The sequence below is a fragment of the Perognathus longimembris genome, chromosome 1, assembly GCF_023159225.1.
Source record: "Perognathus longimembris pacificus isolate PPM17 chromosome 1, ASM2315922v1, whole genome shotgun sequence".
NCBI classification, from domain to species: domain Eukaryota; kingdom Metazoa; phylum Chordata; class Mammalia; order Rodentia; family Heteromyidae; genus Perognathus; species Perognathus longimembris.
In genome coordinates, this window is record NC_063161.1 from 144293168 (window position 1) to 144321113 (window position 27946).

Consider the following 27946-nt stretch of genomic DNA (forward strand, 5'->3'; position numbering starts at 1 on the left):
TCCCCCCCACCCCCCCAGGCTCGCTCTCTTTCTTTCTCTCTCTCTCTTTTTTTTTTTTGTGCTTCACATCATTACCATGTCTGGCGCTTTCGCGTCCAACGAAATATGCCTCAGTGAGGCTTCCGTTCATTCCCCGTCGTGCTTTGCGCTGCTACTTGGCAACTACAGGTCCGGGCAGCTGCTTGAGCGACGAAGGCGTGTCCGGAGCCGAGCCGGCTGGGAGGGGCCTTTTCTAAAGGAGGCGGGTTGATAGGCGGGGCCTTTCCTGAAGAAGGCGGGCCTTTTCTGAAGGAGGCTGGTGATAGGCGGGGCCTTTCCCGCAGGAGGCGGGTCCCCTTGAAAGCGGGCGGGAGTGGCTGTCAGGACGGAGATTTCCCTCCGCCCCGAGGGAGCTGGCCGCCGGCGTCCCTGCAGAATTCATTATCTGTTTTGATCCTCGTGTGGCCTGAAAAGGGGTGAGGGTGGGGGCTTTTTGATTCCCCCCCCTTTCAAATCTCCCGGAGCTGTTGTTCATCCTTTCTTGCCTCGAAACTTTGTAATGATCGCATGAAGTGTTCCGTAGTTTTGTTGTTCTTGCTTTTAGCGTGAAGTAAGCTCGCTGACATAACAAGATGAACCTGTTGAAACCTCGGGGCGCAGTGCAGTCTGGACAGGTAACGCAGAGACCGGAGGCGGCAGCTTCAAAGAGCAATGCAACTGTCACATGGGCATTCAACAGTCACCCTTGTTAACACTGTATTGACTTCTTAGTTCATGAATTTTGTTCATCGTGCATCATCCCTTCCAGTCAGAATCACTACCCAGGTTTTGCATTGGCGTTTTAAGTTGTATTATTTTTATGTCGGCCTCTCGCCCTCCCCTCCCTGTCCCCATTCTGGGGATTGAATTTAGGGCCTTTCACTAGGTAGGCAAGCACTCCAGCACTGGACACATACTCTAGTTCATATTTTTTTCATTTTTCATTCTCCTACTGAGAACATTTTAATGCTGCTTTGCTCCTCCTTGAAACACATCGTCTTAAGGCTCTTGTTTTCCTGCTTTCCGTGGAGACATGATTACATTTTCTCCCTATTTGGAGAAAAGCAACAGAGCATTACAATGATAAAGTCCCATGGAAACTGCTTCAGTTAGAGACGGTTGGTCTAGTGTGGAGAACTCTGCACATGGACAGAACAGACCTGCTTTAAAGCCTCAGTAGCTGTTCGGTTCCAGTCACCCCATGTTGCCAGCCAGACATTTTGATCTAAGAGGAGCCAGAAATCTGGACATAATAGACTATTCCAGTTTTAAAACACTAGCTCAAAGTGCCTACTGAATAAGTCATAGGTCAGGTGCAATTCCAGGCCAATAATTGGTTATATCTGGTCTAAATTGTTATAAGTTGTTTAGAACAAGGAGTTTGTTACTGCTTTCTATGCCCCAAAACAAGGTTTTCTCACACATCTTGTACTCAACAAATGTGAAATGGGCAATGTCCTTAAAAAGTAAACTGGGTACAGGTGGCGAACACCTGCAATCCTACTTAGAAAGCTGAGATCTGAGAATTAGTGTTCAAAGTCATGCCAGACAGCAAAATCCATTATACAATTATTTCATGGAAAAGCAGTAAATGGAGCTTCGGTTCCAGTGGCATAGCACTAGCTTTGAGTGGAAAAGACTAAAGAATGGTGCCCAGGCCCTAAGTTAAAGACCCAGTATTAGTATAGAAAAAAAAGTTCTTGGGCTGAAGACCCAGAAATGAATCCGCAGACCTATGGCTACTTAATCTTTGAGAAAGGAGGTAAAAAAATAGGATGGAAGAAAGACAGCCTCTTCAACAAATGTTGCTGGCAAAACTGGTTCAACACCTGTAATAAACTAAAACTAAATCCTTACATATCACCCTGCATCAGAATAAATTCCAAATGGATCCAAAGACCTCAAGGTAAAATCACATACCCTGAAAACATTGCAAGAAGGAATAGGAGAAACACTGGGGTTCCTTGGCACAGGATGAAACCTTCTTAGTAAAGGCCCATAAACACAACAAATCAAAGAAAGATTGGACAAATGGGACTGCATCAAACTGCGGAGCTTCTGCATGGCAAAGGACATAGCTTGCATTATAAATAGAAAGCCCACAGATTGGGAGAAGATCTTTACTGGCTGTACAACAGACAAAGGCCTCATATAAGAGCCAAGTGCCCCCTCAACAAATGGGCTAAAGACCTAAAAAGAGATTTTTTTGAAGAGGAAATGAGAATGGCCAAGAAGAAGTGCTCTACATCACTGGTCATAAAAGAAATGCAAATCAAAACAACACTGAGATTCCACCTCACCCCAGTAAGAATGTCCATTATCAAGAAAACTAATAACAGATGCTGGAGGAGATTTGGCCAAAAGGGAACCCTACTACACTGCTGGTGGGAGTGTAAACTTGTTTAACTACTCTGGAAAGCAGTGTAGAGGTTCTTCAAAAGGCTAATCATAGAGCTCCCTTATGACCCAGCAGCCCCATTTTGGGCATCTACCAAAAAATCACAAGCAAGACCACACCAAAGCCACCAGCACAACTATGTTCATCACAGTGCAATTTGTCATTGCTAAAATATGGAAACAACTCAGATGCCCCTCAGTAGATGAGTGGATCAAGAAAATGTGGTACAGGGCTGGGAATGTGACTTAGTGGTAGAGTGCTTGCCTTACATGCATGAAGCCCTGGGTTTTATTCTTCACCACATAGAGAGGGCCAGAATTGGTGTAGTGGCTCAGGTGGTAGAGTGTTAACCTTGAGCAGAAAGAAGCCAGGGACAGTGCTCAGGCCCTGAGACCAAGCCCCAGGACTGGGAAAAAAAAAGGAAGAAAGAAAGAAAAGAAAAGAAAATATGGTACATATACATAACAGAATCCGATGCCTCTATCAATAAGAATGACATTGCCCCATTCATAAGGAAATGGAAGGACTTGGAAAAAATCATACTAAATGAAGTGAGCCAGATTCAAAGAAACATAGACTCTATGGTTTCCCTCATTGGTAATAATATGCATCTAGGATAGTCCTAATGGAAGATCACAATAGCTCAATATCTATGTACATATGAACACATAAGATGATGCTAAGCAAAATGAATTCCAAGTTATGGAAACGTTATTTTCAACATACCATGTGAAATTATGCCCTTTTTCTTTTGTCTGTCTTTCCTGTGGTATCTATCCCTGATGTCACTGTAACATTTTAGTACCCTGGATATTGTATATACGTGTATTAGAACTAGGGAAGGGAAAGGGAATATCAAAATTGAGAGACAAAGGATAAAAAGACAAACCAATGCAACAGCAATACTTACCAAACTATATGGTTTGAACCAACCATACAACTCATGGGGGGAATGGGGAGGGGGAGGCTGGGGAAAAATGAGGGAGGAGGTAACAAGTTGGATACTGCCTTACGTATGAAACTGTAACCCCTCTGTACAGCATTTTAACAGTAAAGAAATGAAAAAAAAAAGAACAAAAAGTTCTTGGGGATAAGGTGGTAGTGGTTACCTAAAACATCTTAGAGGGGGCTGGGAATATGGCCTAGTGGCAAGAGTGCTTGCCTCATATACATGAAGCCCTGGGTTCAATTCCCCAGCACCACGTATATAGAAAACGGCCAGAGGTGGCGCTGTGGCTCAAGTGGCTCAAGTGGCAGAGTGCTAGCCTTGAGCAAAAAGAAGCCAGGGACAGTGCTCAGGCCTTGAGTCCAAGGCCCAGGACTGGCCCCCCCCAAAAAAAAAATCTTAGAAAGAGGAAGATAATATTTATCAAGCACCTATTATATATGATAGACAATAGTACACTATTTCATTTAATGCTCTTTAAGACATCTATTTCTGAGGAAAACAGGCTGAGAGGGATGAAGTCCCTTGGCTAAGACCATATAACCAGTAAATAGAAGCAATGGCAAATCCATGGATTTACAGTTTGAACCAACCCATTCATAACTGGTGGATGTCTGACCTTTTTCATAGGAATTATAGTATATTGAAAACCAAAGCACATCTTCAAAAAGTTTGAGCCATCAAAAACACTTCTGTGGGGCTGGGAATGTGGCCTAGTGGTAGAGTGCTTACCTAGCATGTATGAAGCCCTGGGTTTGATTCTTCAGCACCACATATACAGAAAAAGCCAGAAGTGGTGCTGTAGCTCAAGAGGTAGAGTGCCAGCCGTGAGCAAAAAGAAGCCAGAAACAGTGCTCAGGCCCTGAGTTCAAGCTCCAGGACTGGCAAAAACCAAACCAAAACAAACCACTTCTGTGACTTTATCAGTTGTAATTTCATAAGGCCTTTCTGAAATGGTGACACCTTCTCACTGATGATTAATGAAGGGAAAAAGTACTAACATTTATTCTGAACTGTATGAAAACATTTTTAATGCCCATGAACTAAGTTTTGTAATGAATAAGACAGACTTTTCCTCATTTTACAGATGAGGAAAATGAAGCTCAGATTGCTTAAGTCCAGACATTTGGCTGTTAAATGGTCTTGTTCTGAGATATTTTCATATATACTTGTTACCAGTCCTGGATTATTCTGGGACCATCATTTACCTAAATGCGTTTCATAGAAATATTTTATGATTTGAATCCCAGTTAGGACCTAGACTACATGGCTACTGTATAATAATACTCCCCAATTATGTGATTCTTGACTCTCCAGAGACTAGAAAACTACAGGATTGGCCTTAGTCCTAAATCATTGATGGTTATGAACTTGCCAGATGACAGGCAGTGGGATGAAACCACCTGTGACCAGGCTGTCTGTCAGCACCCACAATGCTGGGCATCTGTGCGCCGCATCGAGAGGGGCCATCCTCGAATCATGCGAGTGCCTGGCAAATCCCTGGAAGCAGAAGGTGAATCAGCTAGCTCTGCCTTCTTTGTCACAAGGTCTATTTGCCTCCCTTTCTCCATGCAACATATTCCATGTTTTCTTCTGGTCTGCTTTTTCAGAAAAGCTCCCAATGCTCACTATTGTGAATGTGTCAGATTCCGGCTTGCAGACCAAGAGACTTGCCCACCCACGATTGTCACACTTGCCCCTCAGAAAGACTTGTTCTTCACTGTCTCGGGGTTCAAAGCTTAAATCCAAACATCCCAGCAGGTAAATTATCATGGAATCTCCTTAGTAAACTGCTGTTTCCAAATTATACTTTATGATTTTCCCTTACCCTCATAGTAGTCTTTGAGAAATCTGAATGAAAAGGGAAATAGTCATTCAATTAAAGAAGTAGTGACTAATTAGAGAGAAACAAACAGAAAACATACCTGCTTATGTTTTAGGATTTAGATAATTTGCAGCTATAGACTGGGTGGTTTAAGGAACAAAATTCATTTTTTGGATTAGTTTTGCGCATATATATATATATGTATCTAGTGTTGGAGCTTTAATCCAGGTCTTTTCTTTTTCTTAGTGTTTTTGTTTCTTTTTGGAAGAATGTCACCCTTTCCCTTGCTCTCTCCCAGGAAGTTCATTTTCTTTTGAGTGCCAGGCAAGAGCGGCCTGGCGAGTCCTCATTCAGGGCACTTTCATCTATACAAATGGCATTGATGCCAACATCTGAAGTTTGAGCGTTCTGCTGAGTGGGGGTTGTGTGTGGGAGGTGAGCTGGAAGAGAGTTTTAAACAACAAGAATAGCATATACAAAGGCTTGAAGTACAAAAGAAATCTTTTTTTCTTTGGTCAGTGGTGGGGCTTGAACTTTGGGCCAGGACCCTGTCCCTGAGCTATTTTGCTCAAGGCTAGTGCTTTACCATTTTGAGTCACAACACTATTTTGCCATTTTTCTGGTGGTTAATTGGAGATAAGAGTCTCATGGACTTTCCTGCCTGGGCTGGCTTTGAACGGTGATCCTCAGATCTCAGTCTCCTAAGTAGCTAGGATTACAGGTGTGAGCTACCAGTGTCTGGCAGAAGAAATCTTTTAAGTATTACTGAACTATGTATCCGGACCATCCAGCAGGAATGAAAGAGGGGCTTTACAAATCAGGCTGAAAGTTGGAAATTTATTGTGGACTTCTGCATTATTCTCTCATTTATAAACTTAAGATGTTTATAAAAGTAGCTAGGAAATAATGATAGTATCTTTATTATTGTGGGAGACGTAATTGATGATTTTTCCCATCTTTCTTCTTTTTTCCTTTTTTCCAGTCCTGGGGCTTGAACCCAGGGCCTGAGCACTGTCCCTGGATTCTTTTTGCTTTAGGCTAGCATTCTACCTCTTGATCCACAGCGCCACTTCTGGCTTTTTTCTATATATGTGGTGCTGAGGAATCAAACCCTGGGTTTCATGTATATGATGCAAGCATTCTACCATTAAGTCATATTTCCCAGCACCCCACCCCCCTTTTTTAGACAAGATTTTGTCATGTAGCTCATTAGGGCTTAAAATGCTCTACTATAATCCAGGTTGGCCTTGAACTCACAATTCTACTTCAGCTTCCCAAGGGCTAGGATTATAGCCACATTTCCATGCTTGGCTACAATCTTAACATGTATGTGTAGTGTGTGTGTGGTTTGAACACTCAGAGATATTGCTTGCTGCTGTTTTTTCTCAAGGCTAGTGCTCTACCACTTGAGCTAAACTTCCACTTCAGGATTTTTGCTGATTGATTGGAGATTAGAGTCTCACTGACTTTTCTGCCCAGATTGGCCTTGAACTGTGTTCCTCAGATCTTATCCTCCAGAGTAGCTAGGATTACAGGCCTGAGCCTGTACTTGCACTTGAGCCTGTACCAGCACTTGGCAGTTTTCACTATTTTTAAGTATACAACTAACTAGTATTAAGTACATTCACCATGCTATACAACCATTACCAGTACCCATTTCCAGGATTCTTATCTCAAACAGAAACTGCATCCATTAAACCATAACCCTTCAATCTCTCCATTGATCCCTTAGTAATCCCTACTCTATTTCCTATCTTTTGAAATTTACCTAATCTAGGTACCTCATATAAATGAAATCATCTGTCTTCTTATGTCTGGCTTATTTATTTGGTATAGTGTTTTCTAGATTCATTTAATGTAGTGGTTATGTATCAGAATTTCATTACATCTTAAAGTTGAATAATATTCTCATTTCATTAGGCCTCAGAGTTTACCTGATAAAAATGCGATGAATCAGATTGAGTTCCCAAAAGTAAGTTGTGAAACAAAAAGGTAACTCCTCTACACTTTTTCCTTACTTGTGAGAAGTAGTTTGCTTTTAACATTGTTTTTCAGGATCACTATAGCTGGAATAATGATGGCACTAACTGTCTAGTATTGTGACTTACTGTGTGTTAGGCTCTATAATAACAGCTTTGCATATTATTTTAATTTTCAGAATCCCAGGCACAATCGGGATTGATTTGTGAAGGATTTGTATAAGTGAGACTTCTGTTTCCTGCTCAGGAGCAAAGCAAACAGTCATCTCAGTCAGAAAATTAAAAGCTGTAATATCAAGACTAAAGTAGACCTTAAGGTCATATACTCTGATGATTTTCAAACATACATTTATTTCTTTATTCATTCATTTATTTGTCAATCATAGGCTGGAACTCAGGGTCTGGACACTGTCCCTGAACTTTTCTGCTCTAAGCTAGTGCTCTATCACTTTGAGCCACAGGTCCACTTCTGGCTTTCTGGTGGTTAATTGGAAATAAAGAGTTTCAGGGATTTTCCTACCTGGGCTGGCTTTGAACCGCGATCCTCAGATCTCAGCCTCTTGAGTAGCTAGGCCTGAGCCACCAGCTCCTGGGTGACATTCAAACTTTTAAAAGTATTCATGGTAAGAAACAGATTTTGTAACAAAAACATGGGATAATTTATATAATGTTTAAGGGGGAGGTAATCTAATCTTTTTTTGTTCTACTCTGGCTTATTCTAGTATTTTACTTTTACTTATTTACTTATTTATTTTTTATTTTTGCCAGTCCTGGGCCTTGGACTCAGGGCCTGAGCACTGTCCCTGGCTTCTCTTTGCTCAAGGCTAGCACTTTGCCACTTGAGCCACAGCTCCACTTTTGGCCGTTTTGTATATATGTGGTGCTGGGGAATCGAACCCAGGGCTTCATGTATATGAGGCAAGCACTCTTGCCACTAGGCCATATTCCCAGCCCTTATTTACTTACTTTTATTTATTATTATTATTATTTTTTTTTTGGCCAGTCCTGGGGGTTGGACTCAGGGCCTGAGCACTGTCCCTGGCTTCTTTTTGCTCAAGGCTAGCACTCTGCCACTTGAGCCACAGCGCCACTTCTGGCCATTTTCTGTATATGTGGTGCTGGGGAATCGAACCCAGGGCCTCATGTATATGAGGCAGGCACTCTTGCCACTAGGCCATATCCCCAGCCCACTTATTTTTATTTTTAATTTCACTTATTTTTTTTGTGTTAATCCTGGGGCTTGAACACAGGATCTGACATTTTCATTCTTGACTTGTTTTTGTGCTCAAGACTGGCACTCTATCACTTGAGCCACAACTTCACTTTGGCTTTTTGCTGACTCAAAGTCTTATGAACTTTTCTGCCTGGGGTGGCCTTGAACTTCAATCCTCAGATATCAGCCTCTAAATGGCTAAGATTATAGTCTTGTGACACTAGTGCCATGCCTTCTCCCCTCTTTTTTCTTTTTTTTTTTTTTTTGTGCTGATGCTAGGGCTTGAACTCAGGGCCTGAGTGCTGTCCCTGGGCTTCTTTCTGCTCTACCACTTAAGTCACAGCTCCACACTTGGGTTTTTCTGAGTAATTTAATAAGAGACAAGAAACTCATGGACTTTCTTTCCTGGTGTGGCTTCAAACTACGATCCTCAGACCTCAGCCTCTTGAGTAGCTAGGATTACAGGTATGAGCCACTGGTACCCAGTTCCTTTCCTCTTTTGAAAAACCTTTTTTAGCAGGTTTTATTATTCTATTTTTATTTATGCCCAAAAAGTACTTTGATCACATTCACTACCCCTACATATGCTTTAAGATCAACTGAGCTATCAAACTTCTTGATTAACATAGTATTTTAGCCTGGTAGAGTACCAGCAAGAGCCTAACAACTCAAGCCATCTTCTTACATCTTACTCTTAGCTTTCAATATTGAATTTGAATGGTACAGAACTACCTTGCTCTGAAGTTGCCAGAAATATGGTTGTAGTCTGGATTCCAAAAGATGTAGAGAAGAGAGAGAGGTGAGTACCATGTCTAGTACTTGGAGACCTTTGGCCTTTATATTCTGAACTTCCTCTTGGTCCTCTTCAGGCCTTTTTTTTTGTGATCTCCAGTTCAGCCAGAGGCCAAGCAGAGAAAGTGGGCATGGTGTCTTGCTTCTGCATCTTACTACCCTGAAATTCTATTTTTATTCATGCTATGAGGTCACGCTATGAGACTTCTCCATGTCACATCTACATAGCAGTAAATGGCATATAAACCAGGAGTCAAGTTATTTGTGAAATAAGGTTAAGAAATAAATTCTCTCTCTACTAGTTTATCTTTTATTTTGGGCAATACTGGGGTTTTGAAGTTGGGGCCGTGTTCTTCCTTAGTTGTCTTATTCATGGCTGATCCTCTACTATTTATATCATGCCTTCGGTTTGGCATTTTGCTGGTTAATGTGAGATATCCTCTCAAAGACTTATCTGCCTGGGCTGGCTTCAAACCGAGATCTCCAGATCTCAGTCTCCTGATTAGTAGCTAGGATTACAGGTGTGAACCACCAGTGCAGGGAAGTTTTTCTTTTTCTATTAAAGTAACCCAGGGAATCCAGTGAAAGAGCTTTCAGTGAAGCATTTGAATCTCTGTGCTCAACCCCCAGGCTTAGGACAGTGGTATGAAATGAACAGCTTGTAGAACTTGAGTACACAGCAGAGCATGACAGGGATCATTAGGCAAAGGCCCAAAGGCTTGCTAGGATTGACAGCTATGGGAAAAGTGTTTGGTTGGTGATCGATGACCACTGAGGCTTTCATATTCTTAAGTGACAGGATTTCTTCTTATTCATTTTTCTTTTCTTTTCTTTTTTTTTTTTTTTTGTTAGTCCTGGGGCTTGGCTTGACCTCAGGGCCTGAGCACTGTCCCTGGCTTCTTTCTGCTCAAGGCTAACACTCTACCACTTGAGCCACAGCGCCACTTTCTGGCTTTTTCTATATATGTGGTGCTGAGGAATGGAACCCAGGGCTTCAAGCATGCTAGGCAAGCACTCTACCACTAGGCCATATTCCCAGCCCTTCCTTTTTCTTTTTATAAAAAATGATCTTGTAAACTGGGCATCATGGCATACACTCATAATCTACTCAGTAGGCTATGGTCTGAATGCCCTCTAGACCATATGACTACCTCCTTTGGAATAAGAAGCAAGGGTACAGTGAGGAATCAAGTTAACTTCCTCTCTGTTCTCCTAGAGCTATATGAGGGGAAGGAGAAGACATTACACACATAATCATGTCAAGTATATAATTTCTAATTTAAATTTGTCATGAAAATGAATGACTAAGTTGGTGCCAATGGCTCATGCCAGTAATCCTAGTTATTCAGGGAGCTGAGATCTGGAGAATTGTGGTTTGAAGTAGGCTGGTCTGAAAAACCTGTGAGACTCTATCTTCAGTTAACTAGCAAATGCCAGGCTGGAGGTATGACTCAAGTGGTAGAGCAGAATCTGTGAGCAAGAGAGTTGAATGACAGCATGAGGCCCCGAGTTTAAGCCTTGGTGCCAGCGCCAATTACTAGTGTCAGTAAACTATTGGGGAACTGAATTTTGATGTGAGGGTGAGGGGTCTATTTAATAGCAGGGGTTTGGGTAGCTGGTACTGCTGGCTTCCAGCCAGCCATCTTTGAGTACTAAGTAGGAATCTTTGTGGTCATTTTTCACAAATATCCTTGCTACCTCTCTTGAAGATTTCTGAGAAATACTTTATGGCTCTTCTTATTTCAAGCTCAGCTGAAAAGACACCCGATTTGGGGCATAGGAAGAAAGCAAAAGAGAAATTACCAGGGGTAAGTTTGATGTCTTCTCTAATCCTTTATGATACTACTTTACTGGGTTTGTTTTTCTTCTCCTTTAAGGTCTCCCCATCCTACTCTAGCCCCGATTCCTCTCTAAATGAACAAATCTGCCAAAGAAATTCCTTTCTCAGGAATAATTACTATGCCTCTTCAGACTCCTTTTCCCTGTCTACTCCCTGGGGGAAGGTAAAGGGTGCCTTGAAGAGGTGAGAGAAGGAACTGATGGGTATTCTGGGGGGCCCTTTGGTCAGTTAAATATTATTCCCCATCAGTTGCTGGTGGCTCATATCTGTAATCGTAGCTACTCAGGAGGCTGAGATCTGAGGATCATGGTTAAAGCCAGGCCAGGCAGGAAAGTCCTTGGAACTTTTATCTCCAATTAACCACTAAGTTGCTCGCAGTGGAGCATTTCAAGTGGTTGAGTACTAGTCTTGAACAATAAAGCTCAAAGGGGAGCACCTAGGCCTTGGGTTCAAGCCCCAATACTGGCACACACAGACATACAGATACAGACATAGACACAGACACAGACACACAGACACAGACACACACAGACACAGACACACACAGATACAGACACTATTCCCCAAGAAAGCAGTCATAATATTTAATGTATATCTTATGAAACTTAAGAAAACTGAGGAGAGAGTTTGGGTTGAGAGGGATGAGAGAGAATGATGAAAGAGGTGACACTGATTAAGATGCACTGTACTTGTAAACTAACTTGTTGAATGGTAATTTTTCTGTACAACTACTTAAAGATAAAAAATGTAATAAAAAAAAGACCCAAGCCCTAAAACCAAACAAACTATTCTCCGAGTGATAAGATGGAATTCCAGTGGGCTAGGAGCTTCCAGCTCTAATTCTGCCGTTTATGACTTGGGATAAATCACAGAGCCACTAGAGACTTATATCAATGAGAGCAGTGTCTTGCTCCACTTCATTGGTTGAATCTGTCCCCTCTTCAGCCTTGTACTTAGCACTTGGGCAAGCTTGTTAGTTTGTTGAATGAATAAACAAGTGACTTCTCTGGAAAAAAAAACACAACAAACAGTTAATTTCCATATGTTTGGAGTACAGCACTACAGGTAGTCCACATGGTGGAGAGGAAGTGGGATTGGCTGGAGTGGGTCTTGGAAAACAAGGAATTTCACATGTCAGGGTAAGATGTGGGTGGGAAGAAACGGGCTTCAAGAGAGTGCTTGAGATAGTTCTTTCCCAATGTTTCTCTTCCAGGAAAGCTGGCCACCCGGGCATCTCTCAATAGGCTTGAAAAGTCCCGTGGCCACTGTGCCTCCTCCATCTACCCCAGTATGCATGCTTGAGAAATGGACGTCCGAATCTGCCCTTGATGGGGTACCTCAGGACCTGCTGAAGGAGAGGTGAAGGAGAGATCTTCCGTGAGGCTGGGGGACATTGAAGCAGCATCCTCTCCCTAAGCAGGGCAGGGAGCAAGCTGTCACCCCACTTGCCTACTGAAGTCTTAGACAGGGATGGCAGTCCTTGCCACAACCATTAGTGAACACTTCCCAACTGCTAGGCACTGGGCTAAGCACATCTGTGGGCTGTCATTTAACCCCTACCCGGAAGTAGGCACTGGTCTCCTCTCTTTGTATCAATGAATTTTGTGTAGATGGATTATGGATAAGGGGGAGGCAGAATGGTCTATGTAATTTGGAGTGTGATATCCTTTGAATTTCGTTTTGAATCTTAACTGGCTTTGTGGATGTCAATGAGCTATTTAGCTTCTTTCAGCTTTATTTTCCTTGGTGGCAAAAGGGAGTTACATGACCTGTCCTCAGGGTGCTATCATTTTATCACCTGTGTTGTTTGTGAATGCAGCTCTGAATATGGAAGCTGCTCATGAAGGTGTTGCTGGATGAACACCTGTAGGCACCTTTACAGATGCAAAGTGGAAATGCCTTCAGATTTATAGTCCTTCCTCTGTCTCTGTCTCTCTGCCTGGTTCTGTGTCTCTCTTCAGCCACACACTTGGGGAAGAGCTATTACAGACTAATAGCCATCTTGCTTGTCCTCTTCAGCCTTTTGCCAGATTTGGATAAAGATGAGCTTTGTCCAGAGATGAAGATACAGTTAACCATGATGAAGAAGAATCTTCCCTTGAAAAAGACCCGACCTGACAGTGCTATTTCCTCTAAAATGTTTCTAACTGTACACCGCCTCACACTGCAAGTAAGAGCCAGGGGGCCCCAGGGAAGAGGCCCACAGGTAAATCCAAAGCCAGCTCCCTAGCAGAGAAACAGCTGGGCTTTTAGTCCCTCCCTCTCCATCCAGCCACTCTGGATCCAGGCCCTACAGAAAGCTGGGCTTGTATGTAGGTGAAAGCCAGTGGAGGGGGAAGGGATGAGGAGAACAATGTCTCCATTTCTTCTGTTCTTCCTTTCCCATATCTCTTCCTTCCTCAATAGACTTTGCAATGGTCCCATAAAATATGGGGTTTCCAAAACATGCTTGTTGACTAGGTGAGTAAGTGCCCTTCTTTTCCTTCAGAAGCGTTCATTGCAACAATCTGAACATTTGAAGAAGTGGCAGAAGAAAGAAGGAAGAGGTGCTAGTGCTGGTGGAATTCCAGGCCCCTCCCCCACCTTGCTCCTCAGCCCCCATCTCCCCTTTTAACTCAATCCCCGTTTAGTTATGTTTGTGGCCACAGGGCTTCAAGGCCATGTGTAGAACTTAGGAAACTCCAGTTTCAGGAAGCTGTACCCTCAGCTTGCTCCTGACCAGTGAGAAAGTGTCATGGGGCAGGGAAGGCGGTGGAAGGCAGCCCCATGGTGAGGGGGGGTGAGGGGGGGCGGGGGGGTTGTGGGCCCTCAGAAGAGGACAATTGAGCTAACCCTCTGCTTACCAGGTTTCCTGAAGAAGCAGCTCCCACAGGTACCGCACCAGGCGTGGCATCAGCCTCAGAAGTGGAAGGCGAAGAGCCCAGCTAAAAAACAGAGAGGACAGAAGCTGGAGAAATGCAAGGACTTGCAAGAGCTGGAAGTGAGTGCAGGCCTGTATGGGAGAAGAAGTCCTGGCGGGGGGCAGGGGGGGTGTCCCTGGCTTCTCTCTGCTCACGGAGACAGCTGTTAAGTTCTGTCTTTCCAACTGCTTTGCAAGTTTTTCTTACTTCCCAAATTCTAATGTCATTTGTCCTCCTGGGTTTTAGAATCCTGAAGAGGAAGCCAAGAGTGACTCAATGGACCATAAGATTTCAAGTAAGCATTTATTTGATTGACATTCTTGCTCCCCTGCCCCTTTGTTTAGACTCAGGATCTGGGCACCATCCCTTAGCTTCCCATTCAAGGCTGGCGCTCTACCACTTGAGCCACAGCTCCACTTGCAGCTTTTTGGTGGTTAACTAGAGGTGACTCTCATGGACTTTTCTGTCCGGAATGGCTCTAAACTGTGATTCCCCAGATCTTAGCCTTCTGAGTAGCTAGGATTACAGGCGGGAGGGCAGGGGTCCAGGGTGAGTGGTGACTTGTCCAGCAGCTCTCCATCTGGAGTGACCACTACTGCTCTCAAATTTCAGTTGGGTGCTTTTTGTACCTCTTCTAGATGCCTCTGTTTTGCCAGTAACTGGGGTGCCCTTTGAGTCACATTCTTAGAGAAGTGCCCTGTCCTTACTGAGTTGAGGAATTCACAGAAGAGATGGCTTTTTAATTGGATCCTGAATATGTCTGAGTTTCCTGATATGGAAAAGGATTTCTGGGAGTGGGACTAGTCTGTGTAAAGCCATCTTGCAGGATCATGGCTGCTCAGTAAACACACATCATTTCAGCCTGGCTGTGGGTATTTCACTGGCCAGCCAAGGTAGGTAGAAGCTTGTCATAGACTGCACATGCATTTGAACTTTGTCCCTCCACCAACACCAACGAGAAGCTGTTAATACTGTTAATATTCAGTAGTCAGGCTGCACCCCAGAGCAATTAGATCAGAATTCCTGGTACTAGGAACCAAGCCTCAGTTATCTTATTTATTTTATTCTGTTTTTTTTTTTCATGCCCATACTAGGGTTTGAATTCAGGACCTGGGCAATCTCCCTTAGCTTTTTTGCTCAAGGTTGATGATGCTTTACCACTTGAGCCACAGTTCTATACCTGGCTTTTTGGTGATTAATTAGAGAGAAGAGTCTCATGGACTTTCCTGCCTTGACTGGCGTCAAACCATGATCCTCAGACCTCAGCATCCTGAGTAGCCTAGGATTACAGGTGTGAGCCCCTGGTGCCCAGCTCAGTTGTCCTTTAAAGCTTTCTAGTCCTCTCAGTATGCATCTAAGTGAGAGCCAGTGCTTAGGGGCCAACTGAAGTGTTGTCGTTTAGCATGATATCTCTGATGACAGCTTGGAAAAAGTTTATTTACAGAAAGGGAGTTTGAGAAAGGAAAAGATGAGTGCATTCAGGGACCAGTTAGGGACACAGCTGGTGCAAAAGGAATGTAAGACTTTCAGAAGCTAATGTGGGTACATTAGAGATAGCACAGAAGCTGCCATTTTCTGGCTATTGAAGCTGGCAAGAGGAATAGTCATGATCTGAAGCAGAGTTCCAGTTTCTCTTGCAGCTCTGATGTGCAGTGCCCATCTCTTGTGCTCCACGGGGGACTCCTGGGTATTTGAACACATACTTTGCCATCATCTCTAATTCTGTAGCAAATGTGATTATAACCCTAGGTAAAAAGAATCATAAATAGAACTCAGAAGACCTAACGTAGTATACAAGTGTATTCAAACATCACATGGAATCCCATAAATAGATATAATTTTTCCTTGTATGTGGAAATCGGAAACAAAAACAAATTTAGAGCTGGGTGCAGGTGGCTGATGCCTGTAATCCTAGCTACTCAAGAGGCTGAGATTTGAGGATCACAATTCAGAGCCAGCCCAGGCAGAAAAGTCCATGAGACTCTTACCTCTAATTAACTAGCAGAAAACAGGAAGTGGCATTGTGGCTCAAGTGGTAGAGCACTAGCCTTGAGCTGAAGAGCTCAGGGATAGCACTCAGGCCCAGAATTCAAGCCCCATGACCGACCAAAAAGTGAAAAAAAAATTAGGATGGCTAAATCATTTTCATCTACTATCAAAGTGTGGTCTGTTTTTGTTTATTTGTGCCAGGGCTTGATCTCAGGGCTTCTGGCTCTTGTTCAACTTTCTTGCTCACAGCTGGTACTCTTCTACTTAAGTCTGCCTATAGTCTGGTATTTGCTGGTTAATTGGAGATAAAGTCTCACAGACCTTTCTGGCTGGGCTGGCTTCAAACTGTGATCCTCCAGGTCTCAGCTTCCTGAGTAGTTAGGATTCTAGATGTGAGCCATGAGTCCCCTGCTAAGGTTTGAACTTGCCCTGGATGGGGAGTCACCTGTAGACTAGGGAACAATTAGAAGTCCAATAGTGGGATATGAAGCATCAATAAAAAGATTGTTGTTTTGTGATTATTAGGTCACACAACTCCACAAGGTTGGGAAAGTAACCTGGAGCTGGAGCAGATGGAGAAAAGAGGTGCTTCCAGACTGGTGAGCATGTGTGGTGTGAGGACTTCCGCCAGGGCCCGTTTTCATCTAGTCCCTACTGTGTAACAAATCACCCCACAGTCCAAGCCATGATGATTCATTCTTTTTTCTTTCCTTCTCTCTCTTTATTTCCTTCCTCCTCTCCCTCCTTCCCTCCTCCCCTTCCTTCCCTCCCTCCTTCCTTCCTTCCTTCCTTCCTTCCTTCCTTCCTTCCTTCCTTCCTTCCTTCCTTCCTTCCTTCGTTCCTTCCTTCCTTCCTTCCTTCCTTCCTTCCTTCCTTCCTTCCTTCCTTCCTTCGTTCCTTCATTCCTTCCTTCCTTCCTTCCTTCCTTCGTTCCTTCCTCCCTCCCTCCCTCCCTCCCTCCCTCCCTCCCTCCCTCCCTCCTTCCCTCCCTTCCTCCCTCCCTCCTTCCCTCCCTTTCCTCTGGAAAGGAGGTGCTGGTCCTGGGGCTTGAACCTAGGGCCTACATGCTGTCCGTGGCTCTTTGTTTCCCTCAAGGCTAGCACTGTACTACTCGAGCCACACCTTCACTTCTGGCTTTTCAGTAGTTTACTGGAGATGAGAATCTCATAGCATTACTGCCTGGGATGGCTTTGAACTGTGATCCTCAGCTCTCAGCCTCCAGAGCTGCTGGGATTGCAGATCTGAGCCTCTGGTGCCTCTGTGGGATTTGTTATTTCTAATGAATTTGTGGGTTGAGTGGACTATCATTCTACTCCTGCCCAAAGTCAGTATAGCTGTGAAGATCCTTTGGTTCTTCTCCATGATGCCTCTCCGTGTGGGGTGTTTGAGCGTGTTGATAGCCTGGCAGTCACTTTGTTAAGTTGTAGGCCTGGAACTAAAACAGTGTCACTTCTGCCACCCTTTGTTGGTCAGAAGAGTCACAGTTGAGTTCAGATCCAAAGGTGTGGAAATAGATGGCATCTATTGTAGAGAGGAGCAGAGGAGCTATTGGCAGCCTCTTTGGAGATGGCCCACCGTTGGGTGACTGATGGGAAATGGGAGAAGTGGGCTCTGGCTTCATCTGGTCAGCCCGGAAAGCCAAGTATGTGTGATACAAGCATGCTGGGAGCTGGGTTTTTCCTGTCTTAGATTTCTCTAAGATAAGCATATTTTAGAAAAATCCTTTTAGTGTCCTAAGGTCTCCAGGCACCTTTCCTTATTATATTCCAATGAATTTTAGGATTCTATCTCACAGCCAATGATGGATGACTTTGACTACCTGGATTTCATCTCCACTCCGGAAAGTAAGTCATTAGGATGGAGGAAGGTTCATTAGTGCCGGAGGGGAAGGAGAGCTGAGCCTCTGTTGGCCTGGATGGCTTAGCTCCCTGGAAGACAGTCCTCAGCCTTCACAGACATCCTAGAATCACCCAGCCTTTCCTTGTCTGTATTCCACTTGCCAATTATTTGGGAGAAGGTAACAGGTATAATTAATGAATGGATCTTCTTTCAGGTCCTGACCTATCTGATGTAGAATACACTCAGGAAGAATATAGTTCCACAGATCAGGAGACAAAATACTCTCACATTGTATCTAGTCCTATGGAGCAGGAGATGCAACACTGGTCCAGAGAATCTAGTTCGATGAAGCAGGAGACAGAATATTCTCACAGAGAAGCTACTCCTATGGAGCAGGATGTATCGGAAGTTCGGGTTGTTGGCCAAGAGACAGCCTTTACCCACTTTTCAGAGAGTCCATCTGAACGTTGCTGGAACCCTGAGCTCAAACTATTGAGGATAATTCAGGCCGCAGCTGAGGAGGAAGAGGAGAACTCAGCCTCCTTGCCTCCGAGTGAGGAGTCTGTGGAGATATAGCCAAAGGCACCACCTGGGGGCAGCCTTATCCTGGCAGGATGACTGGCATACTGAAGGCAACAGCCTTAGACCCAGGGCGGAGGAGAGAGGGACTTCCACTCTCTGGAGCTTTTTATTAGGCCCTGGGTTTAGAGATCCTGCATTCTTTATTTGTGCTACTTGCTTCTCAGCAAGCAAGCAAGCGAGTGAGCATCCAGCCCCTTGTAAACACAGGGGATTTCTCCATTAGGGTCAGAATAAGTTGAGTCATTAAACACAACTACTGCACAATCAAAGGACTCATTCATTCTCTGTTTTTAGTATCTGTTTTCTGGGTCACTTTTATCTCTTTCTCTGAAGCTCTGATATGCGGATACCCCCTCCCCCGTTGTAGTTTTAGATTTCCATCTCATTTCCTGAAATGATTTCTTTTGAGATGGTGCCCATATCACCACCAAATAATACTCATTGTGTTCCATGTATATGGTACTGGACTCACGTTAACCTGGAAGCGCTTTTTTTTTTTTTTTTTTTTGGCCAGTCCTGGGGCTTGGACTTAGGGCCTGAGCACTGTCCCTGGCTTCCTTTTGCTCAAGGCTAGCACTCTGCCACTTGAACCACAGCGCCACTTCTGGCCATTTCCTGTATATGTGGTGCTGGGGAATTGAACCCAGGGCCTCATGTATACAAGGCAAGCTCTCTTGCCACTAGGCCATATCCCCAGCCCCCACTTTTTTTTTTGCCAGTCCTGAGACTTGAACTCAGGGCCTGAGCATTGTCCCTGGCTTCTCTTTGCTGAAGGCTAGCACTCTACCACTTGAGCCACAGCACCACTTCTGGCTTTTTCTATATATGTGGTGCTGAGGAATCGAACCCAGGGCTTCACGTATACGAGGCGAGCACTTTACCACTAGGCCATATTCCCAGCCCAACTTGGAAGTGCTTAATGCTCCGTTTTCTAACGAGCTGGGTTTACAGGAAGTCTCAACAATGCTGATGCAGACTCAGAATTCCAAGGAGCCCTTGGTTTTTTTGGCAGTATTGAAAAAATGTTTTCCTCCTTAAAATCTTTAAAAATAATGTCAGCTTCCAGTTGCTCACACCTATAATCTTAGCTACTCAAAAAGCTGGGACCCAGAGGACTGGCTCAAAATCTGGCAGAGAAGTACAAAACTCTATCTCCAATGAACTAGCAAAATGCTGAGTGAGAGATGTGGTTCAAGTGGTAAAGTGTCAGCCATGAGCAAGCCACCCTAACAACAATGGAAAGAAAAAACCCACACACACAGAGAAAGCCTTTTAATACGGTACAATTTCAAAGTGGCATAAAGGCATAGAGAACAATAAAAATCTTCACATTCATGATACCTGGGGCCAGGAACTTCTTTAAAACTACTGCAAGAGAGAGTAGGAGAAACGTTAGCACTTATAAATTAATTTAAAAAAATTCTTTGACTTGGGCCCCATGCTTTGCTTTTGTGTGTGTGTATGGTGTATGCATGTGTGTGCTAGGGTAATGTCCCTTAGCTTGTTTTTGCTCAAGGTTGATGTTCTACCATTTGAGCCACAGCTCCGCTTCCGGCTTTTTGGTGGTTACTTGGAGATGAGTCACAGGGACTTTTCTGCCCTGGCTGGTTTCAAACTGTGTTCCTCAGATCTCAGCCTCCCGAGTAGCTGTAATTACAGGTGTGAGCTGCTAGCACTTGGTGGGCCCCACGCCGTTGAAAGACCTGTGTTGATTTTCTTCTCAGATTTTTTTTTTCTCCTAATAGAGAAAAAGTCTGCAGGGCTGAGGACATGGGAGCATGTATGCCTCCCTAGAGCCTGCATTTTTTTTTTCTGTGACACTGTTGCCCTATGGCCTTCTACCTGCTTCCCTGGCCTGTGTAGGACTCTCCTGAGACCCAAGAGTAGACTGCCCTAGGAGTACGTGTACATCGCTGGGCTTGAGGTGGCTATGCAGGGGCTGTTTAGAGGGAGATGGGTCCAGAGCTTGGCCATGAGGACCGGGGCATCTGCATGTGGGACCTTTCCTGGTAGGAGTGGAGGCTGGGATGGAAAGGGTGGGCATTATGCACTGTGGCCGCTGCTTATCCTGCTGTACATCACGTGGAGGGGGACCTCAAGGAACCTATGGCCTTCTGAGTCATGAAAGTACACTGGTCAAGGGAAGGTAGAATATGTTTTCTTTAACAATTTGTCATCTTCATTTGTAATCTTTTAGTGTTCTAACATGGTGAGTAGACCTGGTTTTGTATTCTTTCTTTGCTAGTCCTGGGGTTTGAACTCTGGGCCTGGACACTGTTCCCTGAAGTTCTTTTTGCTCAAGGCTAGCTCTCTACCACTTGAACCACAGGGCCACTTCTGGCTTTTTCTGTGGAGTTTATTGGAGATCACAGACTTTCCTACCCAGGCTGGCTTCAATCCTCAGATCTTAGCCTCCTGAATTGCTAGGATTACAAGTGTGAGCCACCAGTGCCCAGCTGGTTTTATATTCTTAATCCTGGGTCATACAAAAGTTAAGGTTGGGCCAGCACATATCAATTGTCTGGCAGAAATTATAAGGATAAAACATTGAATCCTTCGACTTAGAAGCCATTCATTTGTATTGTTTTCAAGGAGAGGTCATTGAGGCTTAGAGAAGGGCATATGTCTTCACTGAGACCTTGGTAGATGCAACATGGGGCTGGGGGTTTCTTTGTCTTTCCTTTGCCCCTGCTGGTTCCAATAACTTTCCTATGATCCCGAGGAGAGAATGTGAAGAATGAACCTGTTTTAAAACAGTGTCTCTTTTGCATCTGGTTTTGGCCAAAATGCTGTCCAAGGGTCCCCAAGTCCGAATTTACCCGTTCAGTAGGACCACTGTGGAGCTCTGCTCACATGGACAGGCTACACTATAGAGCTCCCGATAGGCCAGACATCTTTCTCTAAAGAGAAGCTTTTCCTGATCAATTACTCGGTTACCCTAAGTACAGGTTTTACAGGAAGGGCAGATTGAACATTGTTTTACCACAGACCAAATTAGAAAGCCAAATCCCTACCTCCCCATTCCTCTTTTCTAAGCCAAATAAGTCCTACTGATGAGCGCAGAGTTACCTTTTGAATAATGGAATAGAAGTATCTTAAGTAGGAAGGCAGTTTACTGTGAACATGGGCTTTTTTGTTTTATTTTCAAGGAGGGAGGCGTGAGATTTGCAGGCTGGATGCTCTTCCCATACCAGTTCCTTAATGTTGATTAATCACAAATAGCACTTTGGGAATTGCGACCTACATTGGATGGTGTTTGTCAAAGAGATGTACACCCACCACTTTGGTGACTTTCCTGGCTAGCTTTATAGATAGATGTAGGTTGTCTACATGTTATAGATTAAGCTCAGAATTTAGGGCCACTGACATCCCAGTGGGGCCTTTTAGATAAAGGAAGGCCTTTATGGAAAAAGTCCTTCCTTATGATAGTTGGCTCGCTCTTCCCCTCCCTCCCTCCCTCCCTCCTCCCCTCACTTTCCCTCCTCCCAGTGCTAGGGATTGAATCCCTTGGGTTCATGCTAGACAAGCACTCTACTACGTGAACCACATTCCCAGTTCTAAAAAGTTATTTTAATGCATTTACAAATCTGCAATGATTTCAATGTGAGCAGTACCTCTTCAAGTTGGTCTATAACCTTTACAGTGTGCTAGTGTCCCTGCAACTGAGATCTGGGGAGCATGGTTCAAAGCCAGCCCAGGCAGGAAAGTCTTATATCCAATTAACCACCAAAAAAGCTGGAAGTGGGAAAGTGGAGCTGTTGCTCAAGTGGCAAAGTGCTAGCTAGCCTTGGGCATAACAGTTCAGGGTCAGTGCCCAGGCCCCAGGACCAGCGTAAGAGAGAGGAAGAGAGATGGAGAGAGAGGAAGAGGTGGGGGTGGAAGGGGAGAGAGGGAGAGACAGGAGGGGGGGTGAGGAAAGAGGGAGAGAGACAGGAGGGAGGGAGAGGAGTGTCAAAGGCCAGCAAAAAGGAAGGGGATTGATCGGGTTTAGCCTGAGTCCCTTTTCTTCTGGTCATGTACAGTCGGATCCCTCTTTAATGTAAACTTAAACGAGGCACCCTGCCCCTCATCCTTGCTTTCTGAGGAAGTGTGACATCATGTAGAAAAGAACTGACTTGGGGGAGGAGCCCTCACACATCCTTTGCTCATCCTACTAGTGTTCTGAGGAGGAGACAGATAACGGTTACTAACTGCCATTTATCACCAGGGCCGTAGGAATCAGGAGAAGTAAGACTCAGCCAGAACTTCTTGGAAATTTGCTTTGTATATTTAATCTGACAAGAGTTATCAAGGTTTAATCTGTTCAAATAGTGTTCTAAGAGGCTGTTTTCTCCAAGTTAGCTGTTAGTTTCTTGTGTTCTTTGCTACTTTCTTAGGATTCCTGCTAAAGACTGGCTGCTTGAATTGGATCCCCATGAGTTTTTGGAACACACTACCTGCTAACAGCTGGCCCAATTTGACCTGGAAGCTCCTGACCTCCTAGATCTGCACTGTCCTTTTGTTTGGGCATTAGTCCTTGCAATAGATGCTGTTCTTTTTTTGTTGCTTTTTTAATGTAGAAAACTCCTTGGGTTTGCTGGGAAGAGTCACTGGGTTTCATCCATGGTGAAGTTACCCTTAAAAATTAGCTTATTCAAGGGCATTAGTTTATTCCAGATTAAGGACATTAATATTCCTCATCTTTTAATGGAAATGAACAGAAGGTCTCCGGAGTCCAAAATCTAGCAGAATTTCTAAATTATCTTAGGTGTCAGAAGGTATCCAAGTATGAAACTAATTTAGTATTTGATGCATTTGTTTAACAAGTATTAAATGCCTGTTATGTGGCACTCCTAAATCCTCTTGGTAGAAAAAGGGAACGGTCTGGAAAAATGTCAGAAAGCCGTTTGCAGAAAGAGAGGTTTCAGGGCTTTTGTGGCTCAGTTGGTACTGCTGCCTGCTACCACTAGATGGTGGTATTGTACTATGAGAACAAATACCTCAGCCTCTTCAAAGACGCGGCATCTGGTTGTTTCTGATGTCAGCATCTATACAAGCCATTTGTCTGTGAGTAAATAAGAATAAGAAACATTCTATCTTTTACATAGGTAGTTTAATTTCAGTGCAAAGGGGATGGGTAACTCCTTGAAGGAGGGAGGGGCTGTGTCCATTGCCATGGTTACAACCTCAGGTTAAAACCCTGTTGGAAACAACCCATAAATACTCACAAATGAGCTGATCTCTGATATAAATGGTCATTGAAGAACAGTTTAGAAAGTGTGGCAAATCCTGGAATTCAGAGGCCTAGGACCAGGGGAAGCTGGAAGATAAAAACAACCTTGACAGGGCTGGGGATATAGCCTAGCGGCAAGAGTGCCTGCCTCGGATACATGAGGCCCTAGGTTCGATTCCCCAGCACCACATATACAGAAAACGGCCAGAAGGGGCGCTGTGGCTCAAGTGGCAGAGTGCTAGCCTTGAGCGGGAAGAAGCCAGGGACAGTGCTCAGGCCCTGAGTCCAAGGCCCAGGACTGGCAAAAAAAAAAAAAAAAAAAAAAAAAAAAAAAAAAACCAACCTTGACAGATTATTAATTGGGCCAAGACTCAAGGAGGCAGTAAGTATTTGGGAAGGCAGAAATTCCAATTACAGGCTCACGCCTGTAATCCTAGCGTAGGAAGATGAGATCTGAGGATCACAGTTCGAAGCCAGCTCGGGCTGAAATGTCTGTGAGATTCTTATATCTAATAAGCTACTCAGAAAAAGCTGGAAGTAGGGCTGTGACTCAAGTGGTATAGCATTGGTCTTGAGTACAAAAAGGCTCAGGGGTAGCACTCAGGCCATGAGTTCAAGGCCCAGGACTGGCAAAAAAAATATGGAAAGCAATCTGAGGCATAGATTTTGGGATCAGGAGCTTGCCCATGCTAGCCTAGAGCTCATCAACTTCCTGCTTTAGCCTCTAGAATTCTGGAATTATAGACAGGTACCGCACACCCAGCTACCTGGTACCCTGCATTTTTTTTGTGTGTGTAATTTTTTGTTAGTACAATGAGGATTCAATGTAATATTTATACACATGTCTCCTTGTAGTTTTATTTTTTATTTTATTATTTTCTTTTTTTTTGCCAGTCCTGGGGCTTGGACTCAGGGCCTGAGCACTGTCGCTGGCTTCTTTTTGCTCAAGGCTAGCACTCTGCCACTTGAGCCACAGCGCCACTTCTGGCCGTTTTCTGTATATGTGGTGCTGGGGAATTGAACCCAGGGCCTCATGTATAAGAGGCAAGTACTCTTGCCACTAGGCCATATCCCCAGCCCCTCCTTGTAGTTTTAGACAGATGAAATCTGGTTAAGATAAACGAGGTGGGTGTGGTAGTACACACATGTAATCCTAGTTGTAATTTGGAGGCTGAGTCAGGAGAATCTTGAATTTGAGGCCACGCAGGGTTATAAAGCCAGATCCTTTATCAAAAACAATAACAGCAACAAAAAATTTCATGGAGGGTGTAAATGATGCATTTTATTTCTGACTTTTTTCTTGACTCTTATGTACAAGGACACTCTGCTTTATGAAGAGTTCCTAGAAGTCATTTCTCTGCCACTCATTTGTCTATATTTGGCGTAAATTCATTTGTGCCACAAGTACTTTTTTTTTTTTTTTTTGTCAGTCCTGGGCCTTGGACTCAGGGCCTGAGCACTGTCCTTGGCTTCCTTTTGCTCAAGGCTAGCACTCTGCCACTTGAGCCACAGTGCCACTTCTGGCCATTTTCTATATATGTGGTGCTGAGGAATTGAACCCAGGGCTTCATGTATATGAGGCAAGCACTTTTGCCACTAGGCCATATTCCCAGCCCTATGCCACAAGTACTTTTTGAACAGGTATTATGTACCCAACACTGGTAGAGGTGGTATGATGCCCTTTGGTCTTTATTTCTTATGGTCTCTGAGTTCAGTTAGTCACCAAAGCATATTAGTTGTAGCATTTGAATATTTTCACTTTACACTGTCCCTTCTTGCTTCTGTCTTCGGACACCTGGTTACTATGGCACCCCGGATCTGGGCCACTCCCACTCATTCCCACCTTTCCACCATGCCAATGCGCTGTGACATAGCTTTTCATGAAATTCTCCCTTGTCCTCAGGACCCAACTCAAGCTCTTTCACTTGGTTTATAAGCCTCACTCTTCTTTCTCTTTATTTTAATGTAAGGGGTGGGTATTGGGGAGTGAACTCAGTGCTACTTTTGCTCAGGTTTTTTTTTTTTTTTCATTCATGGCTAGTGTTCTACTACTTAAGCGATGCCTCAAGTTCAGGCTTTTTGGTAGTTACTTAGAGATAAGAGTCTTAGAGACTTTCCTGCATGGGCTGTTTCAAAATGAGGTACTCAGATCTTAGTCTTCTGGCTAAGATTAGAGGTGTGAACCATTGGTGTCCTGATCACTTGCTCACTTTCTTTCTTCTTTTCCTTTCACTCCTCTCTTTTCCTTCCTTTCCTTCCTTTCTTTCTTCCTTCCTTCCTTCCTTCCTTCCTTCCTTCTTCCTTCCTTCCTTCCTTCCTTCCTTTCCTTCCCTCCTCCTCCTCCTCCTCCTCCTCCTCCTCCTCCTCCTCCTCCTCCTCCTCCTCCTCCTCCCCCTCCCCCTCCCCCTCCCCCTCCCCCTCCTCCTCCTCCTCCTCCTCCTCCTCTTCCTCCTCCTCCTCCTCCTCCTCCTCCTCCTCCTCCTCCCCCCTCTCTCTCTCTTTTCTTTTTTTGTTGGTTATGTGGCTTGAACTCAGGGCTTAGATGCTGTCTTGAGCTTTCTGCTCAGGGCTAGCACTCTACCACTTTGAGCCACAGCTCCACTTGGAAGTTTTTTAGGTGGCTAATTGTAGATAAAAGTCTCATGGACTTTCCTTCCTGAGCTGGCTTTGAACTGTGATCCTCAGATCTGAGTTTCCTGAGTAGCTAGGATTACAGGCATAAGCCACCAATGCTTGGCTCTTTTCTTTTAGTTCTTCCACTGAACAAAAAGAGAAGATACCTGTTTGCTCCCTCCCTCCCTCCCACTCTCCCTCCTTTTCCCCTTTCCTTTTCCTCCCCATATTTTTCTTTCTGCTTTCCCTTCACCATGGAACATTACTTTTACTTTCTCTCTGCCTGGATACTTTCTACTTATTTTTTAGGTTTCAGCTTGCATATCACTGAATTTGGAAGTAAGCTTACTTCTGACCACTGTCAAGATGAGGAGCCTTCCTTCCCCTCCCCCCCTCCCCTCCCCTCCCCTCTCTTCCCCTCCCCTCCCCTCCCCTCCCCCCCTCCCCTCCCCTCCCCTCCCCTTGCCCTCCCCTTTTCCTTCCCTTGCCCTTCCCTTTCCTTTCCCTTTCCTTCCCTTTCCTCTTCTTTTCTTTGGAAGTCCTAGGTTTTTAACTTGTGGCCTTGCTCCACCACTTGAGTCCTGCCCCCTCAGCTGGAGAACTCCTCTTTTTTACGGTTCTTCTCATTGTTTCTATTAGGGTTCACAGCTTATCCTTTGCTAGCCTCTGCTGCTAGGCTGTGAGTTGTGGGAGAGCCAACGTGCTGTCTGCCGGCACTCCAGGGCTCCACATCTAGCTGAGTGCCTGGCACATTGTACGTGCTCCACAATATATCCCTAGGTGGTGCATGGATGAAGAACCCAGCAACATGTCTCCTTTCTTTAGGTACTCGTGGCGATCTAGTTGCGCGAAGTCAGTGGTACCAAGAGTGAACGTTCCCAGATAGATGAGGAGAAGGAGAGGTTACCATTGAGGCTGGGCTGGTTTTATTTGGCAAGGGACATATTTGGGGAGGGGACATTGAGGTGGGACAAGTTGGGGAGATAAGTAAGGAGTGAAGTGTGCCTGTCTAGTAATAGTTGAAGATGGGGCTGGGGACAGTTTGGGAGTAGATTGCAGGACTTGGACTCTAGTTATGGCCAATAGGAGCCAGTGATGGCTCCGAAATGGAGGCAGTAATAGGACTAAGTTACTGCTTCAGAAGATGTCGTTCTAGGGGCTGGCTAGAGTGCCTGCCTTGTATTCATGAGGCCCTGGGTTCAATTCCCCTAGCACCACATATACAGAAAATGGCCAGAAGTGGCGCTGTGGCTCAAGTGGCAGAGTGCTAGCCTTGAGCAAAAAGAAGCCAGGGACAGTGCTCAGGCCCTGAGTCCAAGCCCCAGGACTGGCAAAAAAAAAAAAAAAAAAAAAAAAAAGAAGATGTCGTTCTACCATGTGCTGGTGGCTCATGCCAGTAACCAGGATCAGGATTTGAAGCCAGCCTGGGCAGGAAAGTCCATGAGACTCTTTATCTCCAATTAGTCAGCAAAAAGCTGAAAGCAGAACAGTGGCTCACATGGTAGAGCTCCAGCCATGAGTGAAAAAGCTAAGAGAGAGCACTGAGATCCTGAGTTCAAGCCCCACTATTGGCATAAGATTCAAACAAACAAAAACAACAAATGAAAGAAAGAAAAATAAATAAAATATTGATCCAATGGCAACGTGAAACATGAACTAGAGAGAAAGCAGCAAGACAGGTAAGATGGCTGGTGGCCAGGGCTGGGATTGGCAGGCGGCAGTGAGATAGAGACAAAGGGATATTGTGTCAAGGAGGGAAGTGTCGACCAAAGGGAGGAGTTTCCAGCCTGATTTAGTGAG

The 27946-nt window shown here is 44.5% G+C and overlaps 1 protein-coding gene across 1 annotated transcript; it reads left to right on the forward strand.

Moving 5' to 3' along the window:
• The first annotated feature begins 604 nt into the window (after positions 1 to 604).
• C1H9orf43 (chromosome 1 C9orf43 homolog) lies at positions 605 to 18590 on the forward strand. The gene is made up of 14 exons (XM_048348440.1): positions 605 to 653; positions 4680 to 4875; positions 4973 to 5123; positions 7108 to 7159; positions 9078 to 9178; positions 10919 to 11174; positions 12225 to 12370; positions 13031 to 13181; positions 13500 to 13551; positions 13858 to 13991; positions 14158 to 14206; positions 16426 to 16499; positions 17681 to 17744; positions 17954 to 18590. The coding sequence occupies exons 1-14, from the start codon at positions 612 to 614 to the stop codon at positions 18313 to 18315; spliced, it is 1830 nt and encodes a 609-aa protein (XP_048204397.1). The 5' UTR covers positions 605 to 611; the 3' UTR covers positions 18316 to 18590.
• Positions 18591 to 27946: the final 9356 nt, after the last annotated feature.

What these genes read in the sequence shown, in the direction of transcription:
- C1H9orf43 (XM_048348440.1), top strand. Translation starts at nt 612, where the DNA reads ATGAACCTGTTGAAACCTCGGGGCGCAGTGCAGTCTGGACAG. An exon ending in GCGCAGTGCAGTCTGGACAG is followed by an intron (nt 654 to 4,679) that starts GTAACGCAGAGA and finishes TTGACTCTCCAG; the next exon opens with AGACTAGAAAACTACAGGAT. An exon ending in AGGACTTGCAAGAGCTGGAA is followed by an intron (nt 13,992 to 14,157) that starts GTGAGTGCAGGC and finishes CCTGGGTTTTAG; the next exon opens with AATCCTGAAGAGGAAGCCAA.